Genomic DNA, 18,156 nt, shown 5'->3' with positions numbered 1-18,156 from the left:
ATTTTTTGCTATACAAATGGATGATGCTGTTGTGAATACTCTTGTACAGGTCTCCTGGGACACGTGTGCCCACATTTCTAGGGTGTCTATTCATGGGAGTGGAAGAGCTGGGTCATTGGGTGTGCATGTACTCAACTACACTAGATAAAGCTGAGTTATTTTCCTAAGTGTTTGTATCAGTTTACATTCTCACCTGCAGAGTGTGAAAGGGTTGGTTGCTTCCCATGACCACCAACACTTAAATAATCAGATTTTAAAAGTTTTGCTGGACTGATAGAGATAAAGTGGTATATCTAATTTTGCATCTCATTTCAAATGACATGAGTATCTTTCCATATGTTTTTTTGGCCCCATTTCATTTAATAATGTGCTTTGAATTTCCAAGTTTTCTAGTTATTTATTTCCCAGAAATCTCCATCAGTTTTAAATACTTCTGAATAGTGGTTTTAATTTGTAGTACTTCAGAAACATCTGAAGCATCTGGAAGTAAATTGCCACATTGACATCAATTCATGAAGAAAGTTGTCTCCTCTAGGTGCCACCTTCTGAGTTATTTCTTTCCTGTTTCCCATCTTCTGTAAATATTATTGTCAGTGGCTATAACACATACCTTTACCTTTATGTTTGTGTGTGTTTATGGAATATATAATGAATCTATTTGTATTTATTTGTTAGCATTTAAAAGAATTAGTTGCTTTTAAAAACCTTGGGAATCATAAGATTTTTAAAAAATATATTTTTATTGATTTTAGAGAGGAAGGGAGAGGAGAGAGAGATAGAAACATCAAAGATGAGAGATAATCAATGATAGGCTGCCTCCTGCATGCCCCACACTGGGGATCAAGCCTGCAACCTGGGTAGACATGTGCCCTGACCAGGAATCAAACTGTGACCTCCTGGTTCATAGGTCGATGCTCAACCACTGAGGCACTCTGGCCGGGCAATCATAAGATTCTTTCATTTCAAAGGATTATGGAAGAAAACTTATCTACACAGTTATTTGATAAATCATCAATATTTAAAACTTTTGCATTATTTAAGCCCAGAACTATTGGTTATAGATAAATATCAAAGCATATTTGACAAGTTCTGTATCTTGGGAGAAGTTACAATTTATAGACTAGGTCTGTGGTTGGCAAACTGCGGCTCGCGATCCACATGCGGCTCTTTGGCCCCTTGAGTGTGGCTCTTCCACAAAATACCACGGCCTGGGTGAGTCTATTTTGAAGAAGTGGCATTAGAAGAAGTTTAAGTTTAAAAAATTTGGCTCTCAAAAGAAATTTCAATCGTTGTACTGTTGATATTTCCCTCTGTTGACTAATGAGTTTGCTGACCACTGGACTAGGTTATATTAACTATGTATGCTATATTTATTGTTATAGACTCATTGGAAGAATGTGAAGTACAAACCAACCTGAAAATTTGGAGAGAACCACTTCATATTGAATTTAAAGAAGACAGTATATCCTATATGGAAAAATTATGGCTTAAAAAACACAGAAGGTATTTTCTGAATTTTTGCATTACTAATAAGTAATATAAAATGCTATTTATATTTTTGCTTGTGTGACATGCTTTTTTGTAGCAATTTTATATGTCTGCTTTATATTTGCATAAATAATTTTAAAGCAATATTAAATCCACACGAAGCTTCTGCTGTTCTAATAAGAATTTTAATTCTATTTATATATATGATGCATCATTCATTTAGGGTTTTCCTTGAGAAATGTAAATGTAAATGTGGGGAAAAGGGCACAAAACAACATACAACTTTTAGAATAATAGCAAAAGAATGTGATCAATGAAAGACTACTTTGAGAAGGTATTGCTCTCAGACATTTAAAATTAGCATAAACTTTTGAGGCTATATTTTTCAGAATCTACTTTTAAGTTTATTTAGACCTTTAATTTTATAATTTTATCAAGAGTATTCAAATACATTTTGTACAAAGACTGTTACATTAGATTCAATATTTCATAAATTGTTTAAAATGTAACATTAAATATTAATAAGCAACGTTTATTTTTCACAGTCCTTAAGGCTGGGAAGTTCAAGATAAAGGTGCCAACAGATTCAGTGTCTGGATAGAGCCTGGTTCAGTGATGCCCATCTTCTCATTGTGTCCTCACATGCAGATGGGAGGGTTCTTTGTCTGGTCGCTTTTATAAGGGTTCTAATTCCATTTGTGAAGTCTCTACCCTCATGATCTACTCTCCTCCCGAAGGCCTCATCTCCTAATACTATCACCTTGGGAGCTAGGATTTCAACATACGAATTTTGTGGGAACACAGACATTCAGAACAGAGCTTTCTGCTCCTGATCCCTCCAAGGTCATATCCTACTTTCATGCAAAATATATTCATCCATTTCAATAGCCCTAAAATTCTTAACTCATTCCAACACCAATTCAACAGTCTAAAGTTCACATTGTTATATAAATATCATCTAATTCAGATATGGGTGAGACTCAGTGTATGATTCATTCGGTGGCACATTGCTTTCTAACTGTGAACCTGTGAAATCAAACATATGTGCTTCCAAATACAACGGTGGGACGGGCATACAGTAGATATTCCCACTCTAAAAGGGAGACATAGTAAAGAAGAAACAGGTCCTGAGCTAGCCTGCAACCCAAGAGGGCAAATTCTATTAGACACCTCAAGTCTTGAGAATTATCCCCTTTGTTGATGCTCTGCCCTCCAGACCCACTGGGATGGAGGTTCCACCTTTTAGACACGCTAGAGTAGGGCTCCAGCCTTCTGGACACACAGAGGCAGCAGACCTTCCCTATAGCTTTGCTGGACAGAGGTTGGGCTCCCAAGTTTCTGGTTGGCTCTGCCCCCGTGGCTTTGGGTGGTCTCATTCCTATGGTGGCTGAATGCTGTATTGCATTCCAATGACTCTCCAACATGGAATCTGGTGGCACTTGTAGTCTAGGGTCACACGGGTGGCCTTGTCCCTATATTTTCTCTGGGCATTGCTCTCTGCAGTAGCCTGGGACTTTCTTGTTCTGTGATGGGAGGGATAGTTCTGATGATTTATCTATTGCCTTCAGGGTCATCTTTCTTTGTCTTAGATAATAGGCCCTGGCTTCTGTTTAGATGGCTGGCTAATCTCCCTATCAGATAATCCTTTGGCCATATACTTCCTGTTTTTTCCTGAATAGGTTCTCATTATTTTCATTATGGTTAGTCTGAGAATATTCCAAATTATTAATTTTTTATTCTCTTTTGACTAATAATTGTCTTTAAGACATTTCTCTCTTCTTGCATTTTACTATGAGCAGCCATGAGAAACCAGAACTCTCCTTCAACATTGCTTAGAGATTGCCTCAGCCATATATATAATTTCAAAACTCGCAAGTGCTACCTTTCATAAAACCCTAGGACAGAAACACAAGTCAGGAAAGTTCTGTGCTGGTTTATAAACATAGATTGCCTTTTCTCCATTGTGTAGTAGCATGTTTCTTACTTCCATCTGATACTGAAACAGAATTTTTGGACTGGAACACACGGTGTTCCCCTGGACTGGAAACCAGATTCTTTGTCCGCCAGAGTCGAAGAATGAATCCACAGACAGAAGATGGTATAGCAAAGGTGGAAATTTATTAAATAACAAGTACAGATCCCCATGTAGGGACGGTGAAGAGTCCCACAGAAAAGACTCCCACATGGGGAGGTGGAAAGGGTCCCGCTGAGTTCCTTTTCCCTATGGTTTATAAAGACTGCAGATCCTGGTGCCTTGATATCTCCTCTGATTGGTCACCATTCCCTTAGACTGGTTACTATAGTAACTCCTGAGCTCAAAGGTCCACCTCACATGGGACATGAGGTACTCCCCCCTCCTTCCTTATTGTTTCCTATTCCCTTTGGGCTTTCTTCTTCTCCTTCTGGATGAAGGGCTTCCTTCTCTCTATTTTGTAAATATAGACCTTTTGCTGTTCCCAGCTCCCTCATTCTATGGAAATGTACCTGTTGCAGCTTTTCAGCTCCCCTATTCTGTGGAAATATACCTTCTGCTGCTCTGCAGCCCTGTGCTTCCTCCATGGTCCCCTTAATTTCTAAAATTTAAACCTGTCTTTTTTAACCCTAAAAATTCCTGTTTCAATACCTCATCAGAATGGCATTTACCACCCTTATTTCTACTGATGTCTGTTCAGGATTACCTAGGTGTTCTCTAGGAAGACTAAGGCTTTTTCTACAGCTCTCCTCTTTTCTTTCTGAGCCCTCACCAGAATTGTCTTTAAAGGTCCACTCACAGCAATGTAGCTTATTTGTAGTTTCTTTCACCTACAGTGAGAATACTGGCTCTCATGGTCTGTGATATGTTTATTAATTTATCAACTTCAGTATATGTATAAAGTAGTTACACATGACTAAAATCACTGTGAGAAACAGATTCCTCAACTGGAGCACATGTGTATAGTGCTTTTATGGTTAGCCGACAGTGTCCAGTCAAAACCTTGTTTTCCAAAGGTGCTCAGGACATGATCCCCATTTCTTCCCCACCTTTCTTGGAATGGTTTTACCATTCATTGATTACTTTTTAAAATTTGAGTAGCATAAACTCCTGTACAGGTCTATGAATTTTTATTAATACCTCAAATCATGTGTTTACCATTGTACCAAACAGCACAGTTTAATCACTCCAACATTCCTTCATGCTTCCGCTTTATAGCCAGCTCTTCTTCCCTGACCTGTGGCAACCATTGGTCTATTTCCCTCCTTATACATTTACCTTTCTTCTGAATGTCATGTAAATGAAGTCATATAATAGAACTTCTGTCCTTCATTTAGCAAAATGCATTTAAGATTCATCCATATTCTTGAGTGAATCAAAATCCATTTGTTTTTATTGTGAGTATTAGTTCATCATTATGGTGTAAAGTTCATCTATTCTACTGTTGAAAAATAGGGTGCTGATTTCTAGTATTTTTGTAATTATGGTTAAAGCTGTTATAAATATTTGTATATAGGTTTTTGTTTGAATATAGGTATTAAATTTTCTGGGTAAATACCTGGGACTAGGATGGCTAAATTGTATGGTTTAAGTGTATATTTATCTTTATCAGAAAATGACAAACTGTTTTCCTTAAGACTGAATAGTTTTTCCTTCCTTCCTTCAATCTATGGGAGTTCTAATTGCTCTCTATTCTTGCCAGTGCCCGGTATTTTCAGGTTCTTTTCTTTTGGTGGTCACTTCAATAGGTGTGTAGTGTATCCCATTGTGGTTTATGTGGCAGGGCTTTAAGTTTTTTATATCAAATTCTGGTTGTTCCTATGTAACTATTGTTTAAGTTTTCTATGTCTCCTTTAAAGTGTGATGCCCTAACAGTTCTTCACCTGTAAAACTCAAAAATGTGTACCTATCGATTGCATCGTTCTAATTTAAGAATCTACACTAATAAAAGAGAAAAATGCTAATTGACCATACCTTCGCTATGCTCACAGCCAATCAGGAGTGATATGCAAATTAATCCAACAAAAATGGAGGATAAATTTGCATATGCAGGAGGGGCAGGCTGTGTCTGACACCGCTGCAGAGTCCAGTCTACCATGGGGGACCGGGCAGGCCAAGTGGGCAGTGCCTGACGAGGCCTGCAGTGTCCAGGCCACCACTGGGGACAGGCAGGCAGTGTGGGAAGCACCTCAAGCTGCCCGTGGGGTCCAGGCAGCCATCGGGGTCAGCAGGCATGGCGGGCAGTGCCTGTCGCCACCTGTGGGGTCCAGGCCACCACTGGGGACTGGACAGGCCTGGTGGACAGTGCCTGACACCACCCGCAGGGTCCAGGCCACGATTGGGGACCGGCACGCCTAGTGGGTGGCGCCGGATGCTGCCCGTGGGGTCTAGGCAGCCATCACGGACAGGGCAGTCCTGGCGGGCAGCGCCTGTTGCTACCTGCGGGGTCCAGGCCGCCATCTGGGTCAGGCAGGCCAGGCGGACAGTGCTGGACGCTGCCCGTGGGGTCGGGCAGGCATGGCAGTCAGGGCCTGACGCCTCCTGCAAGGTACAGGTCGCCATCAGGGTGCAGGCAGGCCAGGCAGACAGTGCCTGACGCTGCCCGCGGGGTTCAGGCAGCCATTGGTAGCCAGGAAGGCCCAGCGGGCAGCATCTGATGCCACCCATGGGGTCCAGGCCACCATCGGGGTCGGGCAGGCCCGGCGGGCAGCACCTGATGCCACCTGTGGGGTCCAGGCAGCCATCAGGTCGGCAGCACCTGTCGCCACCTGCGTGGTCCAGGCCACCATGGGTAACCGGCACGCCTGGTGGGCAGTGCTGGAGGCCGCCCGCAGGGTCCAGGCCGCCATCGGGGTGGGGGCAGGCCTGGGGGGCAGCACCTGTCGCCACCTGCGTGGTCCAGGCCACCATGGGTAACCGGCACGCCTGGTGGGCAGTGCTGGAGGCCGCCCGCAGGGTCCAGGCCGCCATCGGGGTCGGGCAGGCCTGGGGGGCAGCGCCTGTCACCACCTGCGGGGTCCAGGCCGCCATCGGGGACCAGGCAGGTCATGTGGGAAGCACCTGACGCTGCCCGCGGGGTCCAGGCAGTCATTAGTAACCGGGCAGGCCTAGGGGGCAGCGCCTGACGCAGTCCGTGGGGTCCAGGCAGCCATTGGTAACCGGGCAGGCCAGGTGGGCTGAGCCTGACACTGCCAGCTGGGTGGAGGCCGCCATCGGGGACCCAGGTAGCCGGGGGTGGCCAGGGTCTCTGGGATCACTGTCTGCCCCGGGCCGCCTGTGGACACAGGTGGAGCAGGCCGGGGTTGAACATTTTAATGAAAATGGGATGCCTGTGCCCCAGCCCACCGCGCCCAGTCCCTGGCGAGGAGAGGGCAGTGGGCAGTTAGCAGGCATCAGGGCTTGGAAGGGACTGGGAGCACCCTGCAGGCATGCTACCAGGAAGAGGTGCTGAACCATGATGACACAGAGGGCTGGCTGATAGAGGCGCGCAATGGTGCAGGCGAGGCGGCTCTCGCTGGCACTGAGCTTGAAAAGTGCATCGACAGCCTGATTGACTAAACTGCCTTTCTGAAGAAGGTGCATGAAGAGGAGATTGCCGAGCTGCAGGTGCAGATCCAGTACGCTCCGATCTCCATGGAGATGGACATGTTCTCTAAGTCTGACCTCTCTGCCATGCTCAAGGACATCGGGGCCCAGTAGGAGAAGCTGGCTGCCAAGGACATGCAGAATGCAGGAGAATGGTACAAGAGCTGCTCACTATGCTGACCAAGAGCACTGCCAAGAACACCTATGTGGTGCACGCCGCCAAGGACGAGGTGTCTGAAAGCCGCCGCCTGCTCAAGGCCAAGACCCTGGAGATCAAAGCATGCTGGGCATGAACGAAGCTCTGGGAAAGCAGCTGTGAGAGCTGGAGGATAAGCAGAACTCCGATGTTAGTGCTATGCAGCACACAATCAACAAATTAGAAAATGAGTTGAGAACTACAGAGGGTGAAATGGCATGATATTTAAAAAAATACCAGGACCCCCTCAATGTGGCTTTGGACATTGACATTGCAGCTTACAGGAAACTCTTGGAAGGTGAGGAGACCCGGCTCAGTTTCACCAGCATGGGAAGTATAGCCAGTGGCTACACCCAAAGTTCCCAGATCTTTGGTCGATATGCCTAAGGTGGTTTACAGACTAGCTCCTACTTGATTTCCGCTTGCTCCTTCCCTTCTTAATACACCAGCAACGTCCAGGAGGAGCAGATCGAGGTGGAGGAGACTCTTAGGAAGCTAAGGATGAACCCCCCTCTGAAGGAGAAGCTGAAGAGGAGAAGGAGAAGGAAGTGGCTGAAAAAGAGGAAAGAGAGGAAGAGGAAGAAGGTGCCAAGGAAGAATTTGAGGATGCAAAGGAGGAAGAAGAAGGAGGTGAAGGTGAAGGAGAAGATGCCTGAGAAGCTGAGGATGAGAAGAAAGATGAAGGTGCTGGGGAGGAGCAAGCAACCAAGAAAAGACTGAGCCCTCCTTTCCTTAATTATTTCAGAAATAATCCTCCTGAAACCAGGTCAACCCCGTCACCAAACAAGCAGTTGAGTTCCCGGTACTATATGAATTAAGAAGTTAATATATATAACATTCTGAGGTGATTCAGGTTGGACATTAAATGTTGTGCTATGACTTTTCTCCTTATGCAGAGTATCTGTTTGCTTGCAGAGTGGCTTCCTGGCTTGCTGCCAGCCTGTGCATGGTACATACTTATGAGTTCAGGATCTATGACAATGTGAATAATTCAGGTGTTTACAATAAAAACACATGAATACACGAATTCACTAATGTTAATGTTAAACTTCTTGAAAAAAATAGTCCTTTGAATCTTTGGTGGTTAGAAATTAAAGACCTCAAACCTTGTGCAACAAACAGTAAATAAAGTTACACTGAATGGAAAAAAAAAAAAAATACATTAGGGGCCAGGAAACGTTCAAAGACCTGGGGAACCATTCCCAAATCAGGAAGGGAAGTCACAGGGTGTATATTATTGCTGTGAATACAGTATTTTCTACTACTTACAACATATACAATGTAATGTATTAGATGCCTTCCTATCGCATGAAGTATGTATTCTCATAGAGTAATACTGGTACATATGTTATAGTTATGGCAGTATGTCATATCCTATCTATATTAATAAAAGGGTAATATGCTAATTAGACCATGAGACCTTCCAGAAGTCCTTCCGGACAAAGCCATGGTGCCGGGGCCAAGGCAGAAGCGGTTAGGGGTGATTAGGCCAGGAGGGGAAGGCAGTTGGGGATGATCAGGCCAGGAGGGGAGGGCAGTTGGGGGTGATCAGGCTGGCAGGGGGGGCAGTTGGGGGCAAGCAGGCTGGCAGAGGGGACCAGTTGGGGGTGAGCAAGCCAGCAGGGGGGTGCAGTTGGGGGCAATCAGGCCAGCAGGCAGCATGGTTAGGGGTGATCAAGTAGGCAGGCAGGTGAGTGGTTAGGAGCCAGCAGTCCCGGATTGCGAGGGGGTTGTCCGACTGCCAGTTTAGGCCTGATCCCACAGGGGTCTCAGATTGGAGAGGATGCAGTCCAGGCTGAGAAACACCCCCCGCCCCCATGCATGAATTTTGTGCACTGGGCCACTAGTTAATATATAATAGTAATATCAAAATCACTTATCTTTTATTATGGCTGCCTTTCAATGCCTTTCACATTCAGTTTGTTATACAATAAATGTACAATTTTGTTATTAAATGAGTACCATCGTTTGCTTGAATACATACAAAAAGCTTTAATCATGGGCACATGAAGTCCTTAACTATGCTGACTACTAAATGTTGGCAAATTTTCTTGTTAGAAAATAATGATTAGTGAACATATTCACTAGGGTCTTATTTACAGTTATTTTTTTAACAGTGATTTTTTTAGTTATTGCTTTATGTTTTAATTATAGATGCTAGTGTGGGGCAATCTATTTGCAATTTACAAGCTTGTGATTGTAAATTGATTACAACATTTCTAATGCTGTACTTCTGAAAAGTTTCCCTTGTTGATAATGATGATCATGGTTAAGACTTTATCTTTGCCTATGGTTGTCATGTTTTATAATAGGTTTTTATAAATATATGTTCCATTGCACTTTGTTTTGTATTTCTTTTCTGAATTGGATAATCACATTTGTATTTTATGTGCAATCAATACATGTTTTAAGAGCTACTTTAATATCTCAGTAGATCTATTAAATGCTAGGAAAGTTTCATGAAAGAGAGCGTGATATTTGGATTTAGGGTATTTTTAAAGGTGGATATTAGCAATTAGCTGGTTTTCCCACTAAAATTTCCCTACTATTTCCATTACATTTAAGTGTCAAGTTTAGCTAATCATCAGAAGTACCCGGGCAATTTTTAGAATATTGATTTCTCTACCTAATCCCAGACAAATCTAAAAATCAGTGTTTTAAAGGATGAATATGAGACTGCATTAAAAAAATATCTTTCTTGGTGATTCTGATGCAAAAAGCCTAACAGATGGACAGAATACATTTAGAACCGCTCATCCAGTTTCCTCAAATGAATTGGTCAATGTTTAATAAATATTTATTTAAATTTGATGTAATCTTATTCTAAAATATATTTTATACTTTATTTATATAGCATGATCTATAACACGGCATGGGTGCCAGAATTTCAGTATCCAGAATGCAAACTTGTTTATTTACTAAACTAGAGGCCTGATGCATGAAGATTTGTGTAAGAATGGGCCTTCCTTCCCCTGGCTGCTGAAACAGCCTTCGCTCTGGCCAGAGCCGCCTTTTCGCTCTGACCCGGAGCCGCCTTTCTGCCTTCTCATGCTGCCCAGAGGCCTAGAGCAGCTGGGGTGGTGCAGAACGCCTGTGTCATCGCCATGGTGATGACACAAGCATCCTGCCCCGCCCCCGCCGCTCAGCGCCTTTGTATGCAAATCAACCCGCCATCTTTGTTGGGTTAATTTGCATACTCCTGATTGGCTGGTGGGCGTCACGAAGGTACAGTCAATTAGCATGTTGCTCTTTTATTAGTGTAGATGGTTGCTTGTTTGTGGGCAAATCACAAATTCTCTTGGCCCTCACTTTCCCATCTGGAAAATATTGAGTTTATAGTAAACATTGATAGGGTTCCTTAGCTCCAACACTTTACTATATAGACTGTCAGTCTTTGGTTCAGGGCTTTATTCATAAAATTAGATGTTTTTACTTCATGAAGAAGTATCTGGATAATAGTACATTTATGTGTATCTGTGATTGAATTTTAATACAGCATATTCATGTCAAACTGGAAAGAGATTTCTGGTTGCCAAATGCCAATTTGTTTTTGACATTTACTCTTTAATATTTCTATCACTTAATTTAATTATGGGTATAAAATGACATGTTCATTATTTTTTTCACAAAAAGCTGAAAAATATAAATATTTTGGAATATTCTTATTTATAGACTTAGTGGCCTGGTGCACAGATTCATGCACATTGAAAGGAAATCAGGAGCCTGCACCCGCATGCCCAGGGAGTTTCCATGTTTTCTGAGCTGCTGGGAAGTTGCGTGGAGAGTCTGTCCTCCCCGCAGCTTCCTGAAAAAATATTTCCAAATGTCCCTTCTGTGGCCAGGGTCATGCCTTGCCGACCGGGAGGTCCCTAGTGAACCCTTGGGCCATGCTGAATATTTTCCACCACTCAGAGCCAGATAAGAGATGCTCGGAGGTGAACAATACAAAGTTGGGAATCTTGGAGGAAGGGGTGCTCTCTTTCCCATGCCCCCAACCTTTAGATCCATCTCTCTGACTTTTACCCTGATTGTCAGTTGCCAACTTGTCGCCACTTTTACCGTATTTTCCGGTGTATAAGACGACTGGGCGTATAGAAGATTTTCCTGGGTTAAAAAGTCATCTTATATGCCAGAAAATATGGTATATTGCTGCCTTCCTCTGTAGCTCTTGGGCAATAGGTAAGGGATGAGATTTTATCTCTATGCCTGAGGTAGAGTTACAGGAGCCTAGCAGCGATATCAGGCTTGTCCTGGTTACTCTGAGTGTCTGGGCTTCATCGGTTCCCCAGAGATTGTACCTGTGGGCTTATGGGGTATGTGTCTCACAGCAAGTTCTAGCTCAGCTGTGGGCGTCCCTGGAGTGGTACCAGCACCATAGGGTGGAGGGGGGGTGGGTAGGTATCCATCCACAGGAGCTTCCATCCGTGGGCCTGTCGGCCTGCCCACAGGAGCCACCAGGGATCTGTGGGGAACGTGGGAGCCCAGATGCAGGCCAGCCCCTGGAAGGGTGCGATGGCAGCAGAAGGTGGTAGGAAGGAAGGAGGGAGACGCGGATTGCAGTGCACATTCTTAATATTTCAGTTCCACATCTGAAGGGACATGGCAATAGCTAAGGGATGGAATATGGCCCTGATGCCTGAGGGGGAATTCTAGGGTCTGGCATCAGTATCAAGGTCGTCCCAGTCACCTGCAAATGTTCCATGCTGCCTTTGTCCACAGTAGATTGTACCAGCAGATTATAGGGGGTGATATTGCCACGCAACTCCCGGCCCAAGTGTGGGGCTGCCTGAACCGAACAGGTCAGGCCAGCACCTGCTGGTGCCCCTCTGCCCACCGGAGCTGACCAGTGCTCTTCAGGGATCCAGGAGTGGGTATTTGGTGCCAGGACGTGGACCTTTCCAGGAGATGGGGCTGGGGCTGGGGCTGGGTGGTAGGTGGAAGTTGCAAAGGGCTTGCCAGCGTGGACATGTGTGGGTGTTGGTCATTGGGCTGGACTTCACCAGCACTTGCTCTTGAGATGGGGGCCAGTCCAGGCAATATGTTTGTGAAGCCCCTCTGTGGGTTTTTCCAGAGCCTGCATCCGGAGACCCAGAGGGCAATAGGTAAGGGGTGTGGTGCAGCCGCAGGGTCTGAAGGGAGAGTTCCAGGGGCTGGTGAAGGCTGATCCATGGTCATTCTGGCTACACCCCCACCACCCAGGTATTGGGACTGCAGTCTGTTTGCTGGAGATTGCACCTGCCAGAGGCGGGAGAGGCTCATGTGCCGGGCTTCTGGCTGAGTGGCCCTCCCGCTGTGGGAGTGCACTGATCACCAGGGGGCAGCTCCTGCATTGAGCACCTACCCCCTGGTGGTCAGTGCGCGACTGGTGGTTCGGTCGATCCAGCGTTACATTCTGGCTTTTTATATATATAGATTACCTATATTCAGAAAATACACATAGCCATAGATTTCCATGAAATTATAAAATTTTTAGTGCCTTTGCAAATTGAAAGAAAGGCAATATAGAGTAATTGTTATGAACATGGGCTTGGGGAGGCAGAAGCCTTGGGTTCAAATTCCTTTTCTGCCTTTATTACCTGAATGACTTTGAACAAGTTGGTTTACGTATTTGTGCCTCAATATCTTCATCTGTAAAATTAAAATAATATTAGTGCCCATTTAATGCATCTATTAAGATGTAATACCCCAAATTAGTTACAAAAGAGCCTGGTACATTTTAAGTTATGCTTCAATGTCACTTATTAATATCACTAAAAATGCTTTGACTTTTTATATGTAGACTTCATGAGCCTGTATGGTTTTCAAGGGCTATAGCTACTTTTATTCTTTGTTAAAAAGTGACCAGCTCCCCAATAACTTGGGAATGACCTCTGGGACACTCTTGACCTCTGAGAATCCCTGTGCGTCATTGCCTTCCATATGAGATGGGGTGGGCCACACCAAACCTCATTGTTTATTGGGTGACAGATGCCATAGCCAGAATACTTCATATTCATATGGTGGGACCCTATGTTCTCACCCTCCTGGCTTAGTGGAAGCTTAGAATAATGTCTTCAGGTTCTCTTAGAACGTATCAACATAATGCCAAAGCTGTGGGAAACAACACACATTCACAAATTAGCTTTTTAAATAGGATGGTATGTTTAATGGGCTTCATGTGGCGTCTGCAAGAACACTGACTTCTATCATAACTTTACTTTTCATTCTAAACAAAAAACAGTGGGATAGCAATTTAAAAATCTTATGTGCTGTTAATTTGATTTACAAAATTATTTTAGTGGATTAAGATTCTGTTATACAATCATATTTTTCTTCCATGAATTAGAGGTACAGCTATGATTTCATTATTAATTTTGTAGACTCACTCCTTTGTGAAATAAATCAAGATCCTGTCAGGGAAGTTTTAGATAATGTATTTTAGTCTTTTAATTGCTTCCTTCTTGTTTTGTAGAACTCCACAGGAGCAACTTCAAAATATGCCACCAGATATATTCATACCTCAGTGTACAACCACTAGTGAGGCACAATGTTCTGAGAATGAAAGTGATGAAGATAATGATGGTTAGTTCAGTCTTGATTAGACATTTTCAAATTTATTTCTTTTAAATTATATACCCTAACCATTAATCAGCATCTGCTTTTGTTTTTCTTTACTGTATGATTCTCAACTGGACCATGTACCCTTTATCTCCTGATCAAAATGCATACTTTCTTCCATTTTTTAGATTCAGTTTCATTTAAAAATGGAATATTAAGAAAATGTGTATTTTACTTGAACTAGGAAAATTGACAGCATTTATATATTTGTGTGGATATACAGGAGAACATTATCCTGTTATTTTTGGCTATGTTATTTGAAGATAGGAAATTATCAGGTAAAGTATATGCTTTGATAATATTATTGTCCAATCTTATTCCCTAGTTGAGGAGACCAAAGTACAATGCCCAGCTCTTTTTCTGCCAGTGGAAGAATTAAGAACAGAGAGACCTGAAACGTCTGTAAAAATAGTTGAACTGGATGATGTGAGTGCTTAATGACCAGTTTATTTAACACACAGGAAATTCGTAACATATAGTTACAACTATATATTATTTTCAACAAGAATCTTTTATAATTCAACATAGTTTAATAGGAAATTTATAAGTGTTTAAATTTAAACATGCTGATAGTAATAAAACTGTATTATTTTAGTGTTGACAATAAATTTCTGAATTGATAAAGTGTCATTTTTTTGGAAGCATGTGGTATGGAAGATGAAAAGACATTTTATTTTTTAACTTATAAACATGTAGTTTACTGTTTGCTTTATTTAGTTCTTTATGTTATCAGGCTTTTTAACAAAGATTAGTGTGGTATTTATTTAATAAAATCTGTATACAGTTAGTTTTTCAAATGTCATTTAATATTATTTTCTATTTAAGGGAAAAATATTGTGACGATGTAAGGGGTTTAGTGTATAATAATTTGAATACAGACCTCTAGAAGACAACACGTAGAGCCAGCGAAAGCTAGAGCCAGTCAGAGCGAGATCTCCGGGCTAAAAGTCTAAATTGTGACAAACCGTATATTTCTGACTTTCTAATCAAGTAGCTGAATATAGCACTTATCCTCCATATTTATATTACTGTGATTGTGAAAGAAAAATACTAGAATGTAGGAAGTACTTCTTTAAATACCACTTTTTTCTTTAGGTTAATAGCCTCTGCTGTGCGTGTGTGTGCATGCAACATTTTTATTTCTCCTCTGGATAAATTTAAGCTATTGAACAAATAAATATGCACACACACATACACACACATGTTACTAAATTCTTCATGCATACGGTAAGCTTATGCCAGAGAACTAACCTACTTGGCACTTAGTAGTTACAGTATAAAACATGAGTTGGTATTATTGTTTCTGGGTGTGACAGTAATGATAAAATGACTGACAAAGCAAGTGTCCTCAGCAAATATCTTTTGAATATGTTGGGTTCTTCTAGAAACTCATGTACTATGACATATAGTCAGAGAGTTCATGACATTATTAGTGAAAGAAAATTCTCTAAATATCACCTACAAGTTAGCTGGTTAACATATAATGATCCATTTATTGAATATATTAATGTTATACAACATGCATTTAATAAGACTTATGAAGAAGAATTTGAAGAACGAGGAGAGATTGTGCCTTACAAAGTCGAATTAGCTGACGCAGTTAGTCAACAAAGGTAAGGTCTTTCTAATTCACTTTTGATGCTATTAAAAAAACCACCAAAAAATCAACTCTTTATTTAAATGAGACATACATAATGTAAAAAAACAAGTAAAGCCACAATTAAATTCATGTATAATATTGCTAATATTAGTCAACATTCAATAATTAGAAAAGTGTCCATAATGATATATTTATACTCATCTAATATCTGGACTATTTAATAGATGCTTCTGAATTTAGGAATTACTATTATTTGAAATGACTGACAAAGGCCAATATATTTTATATGAGCTTTGTTCTTTCCTTCAAAGATAACTCTGGATTTTCCTCACTTCAGTTTGCTATGAACAATAAATAAAAACAGGTATATTAATAATTAGTTTGAGAGAAAAAAAGAACTCCCAAACTATGGATTACATCCTAGATAGATTTCATTGTGTGATAAATTAAGTAGAATAGTTCACTTTGCAACTTATTTTTGGTAGAATTTTGACATTTCAAATGAAAAATAATATCTAGCTGTATTTTTTGTTATTGTTAATCCTTATCCTAGGATATTTTCCCATTGATTTTTAGAAAAAGTGGAAGGGAGGGGGAGATACAGAGGGAGAGAGAAACATTAATATGAGAGAGACACATTGATTGGTTGCTGATTGGTTGCCCAACCCAGGCCAGGGTTTGAGCCTGCAACCCAGGTACATGCCCTTCACTGGAATTGAACCCAGGACTCTTCAGTCTGCAGGCTGATGCTCAATCCACTGAGCCAAATTGGCTAGGGCTCTAGCTCTATTTGTTAATAATATTAAATTTTACTCCAAGTCGCTTCACTTTAGCTAGGATTTCAAGGTGTTTCGACTACAAAGTATTAAATTGGTTAAACAGCAGAATGAAGTTTCCATCAAATAACCCTTCTGCCAATTCTTTGTTTATATGTTCAGATCAACTTAGGCCCTTGTCAGCATTTAGGAATAGCAATGGGCCTATGTGGTGCACTCAGGTGTGAAAAGCCCCATGTTTGGACACAGAGACCCAGAAGTTTAGTAGCAAATGTGCTTTTGCCATTTGGCATTTTGACAGAAGGCAGTAGACAACCTCTGGTCAGTAGATAAGAGGTTTATATACACTAATATATCCCCAGGGAAATGAATGCTATTTCTGCTCTTTAATTTGATTATTTTATATATGTTATCACAAATATTTGCTTTGACCTCCCTGTATGGTATTAGAGAAGACAGAAAAAGTTACTGATCATTGTTTGGCAACAGTTTCACATCTTGAGTTTGGAGGTGTTCATAGAGCTTCTTATTTTCTTAGAAAAATCATAAAGAATCATAGGTGATTCAAAAGGATCTTTTTGATTAAGCATAATGCATGTGTTTTTACGATGGTACTATATAGAGCTTACATAAATTTCAGGTGTTATTAAATATATTATTCAATGCTTTGAAAATGTTATTTAAATTGTAACTATGCTTATATATATAGTAGTCATAATTAAAAATGAAACAAATACCACATATGGTATTTTAACTCTTACAGTTCATTTATGAACAACTAAAAGTTTATTTAAGTATAAAACCTTGATTTGATGGAAGGAGAATTGACCTGGGGTGGTGAACTAATCATACAATATACAGATGATGTATTATAGAATTGTATATCTGAAACCTATATAATTTTATTAACCAATGTCATCCCAATAAATTCAATTAATTAAAAAAACACACCTTGATTTCATCACATTTTAATGAGCTTACAAGATTAACTCTCTATCTTTTGAAGAAATAATATAAGGAACCACATTTATTTCAGAATATTTTTAAAAAAGAAACTTTTAATTAAAATTTTGTAGTAAAACCAGTGTTGGCCCAGTTCCTATTTCTTTTAATTCCATAATATGACTTAGTTACCTGTAGTTTAGAATGTGTTCACAGCAAGGCTGAAACAAACATTAAATCAATGTGAATGCCCCTATTTCTTTAAGGTTTTATTATATTTGTTTTAATAAATTGGGAATTTTTACTTTTTTAATATTATTTCTTTCAATGCTATTCTTTTGCTTTTCCACAAACATGGAAGTTGCACATTTTATGATTATCAGAATACTTTTCTGTATAAAAATGATGTCCATCAGCATCATGTTTTCAACAAGGGAAAAACAGACCTCTTACATCTTCATCTAAGCAACAGCCCTTCTTATTGTGAAGATAACTCGAAAGGTAACTTTTTTCCTTGTTCATTACTACTATTAACAATAAATGTTGGTAATTTAATAGAACCAATTGGTAGTTCAGTATATACAAGCTTTGACTCTTTTGCTATTTATTTTAACCCCAGAAATTTTAGTTCTCAGAAGAAAATTGGTTGAAAGTATATCCCCATGGGAGCTTAGGACTTTTACAGAGCTCCAAATCTAGTCCAGAGGGTATTTTTTTTACCTAACTGTAGCATAGTGTTCCAGTTACCTGTGTGAAAATGCTGAATATGAGTGTTCACTAGTGTTACTTTAAAGATACTTAATTTATTTAAATAAGCTTTATTTCTTATTTTTTTAAATTTATTTCTTTATTGATTTCAGAGAGGAAGGGAAAGGAGGAGAGAGAGAGAAAAACATCAATGATCAGAGAGAATCATTGATTGGCTGCCTCTTGAACGCCCCCTACTGGGGATTGAGCCCACAACCCAGGCATGTGCCCTTGGCTGGAATTGAACCTGGGA

The 18,156-nt window shown here is 40.9% G+C and overlaps 1 protein-coding gene across 1 annotated transcript in view; it reads left to right on the top strand.

Moving 5' to 3' along the window:
- The window catches only part of ZBBX (zinc finger B-box domain containing), a 105,234-nt gene that overhangs the window by 54,008 nt on the left and 33,070 nt on the right, over nucleotides 1–18,156 (top strand). Inside the window, exons 10-14 of the mRNA XM_028146546.2 lie at nucleotides 1,383–1,503; nucleotides 13,693–13,802; nucleotides 14,164–14,264; nucleotides 15,372–15,451; nucleotides 17,518–17,657. Of these exons, the coding sequence (XP_028002347.2) occupies nucleotides 1,383–1,503; nucleotides 13,693–13,802; nucleotides 14,164–14,264; nucleotides 15,372–15,451; nucleotides 17,518–17,657 (552 nt within the window). The remainder of the gene's footprint in view (nucleotides 1–1,382; nucleotides 1,504–13,692; nucleotides 13,803–14,163; nucleotides 14,265–15,371; nucleotides 15,452–17,517; nucleotides 17,658–18,156) is intronic.

This window comes from Eptesicus fuscus, chromosome 3 (assembly GCF_027574615.1).
Source record: "Eptesicus fuscus isolate TK198812 chromosome 3, DD_ASM_mEF_20220401, whole genome shotgun sequence".
In the NCBI taxonomy this organism is placed as follows: Eukaryota; Metazoa; Chordata; class Mammalia; order Chiroptera; family Vespertilionidae; genus Eptesicus; species Eptesicus fuscus.
This window is presented reverse-complemented; position numbering and strand designations above follow the sequence as displayed.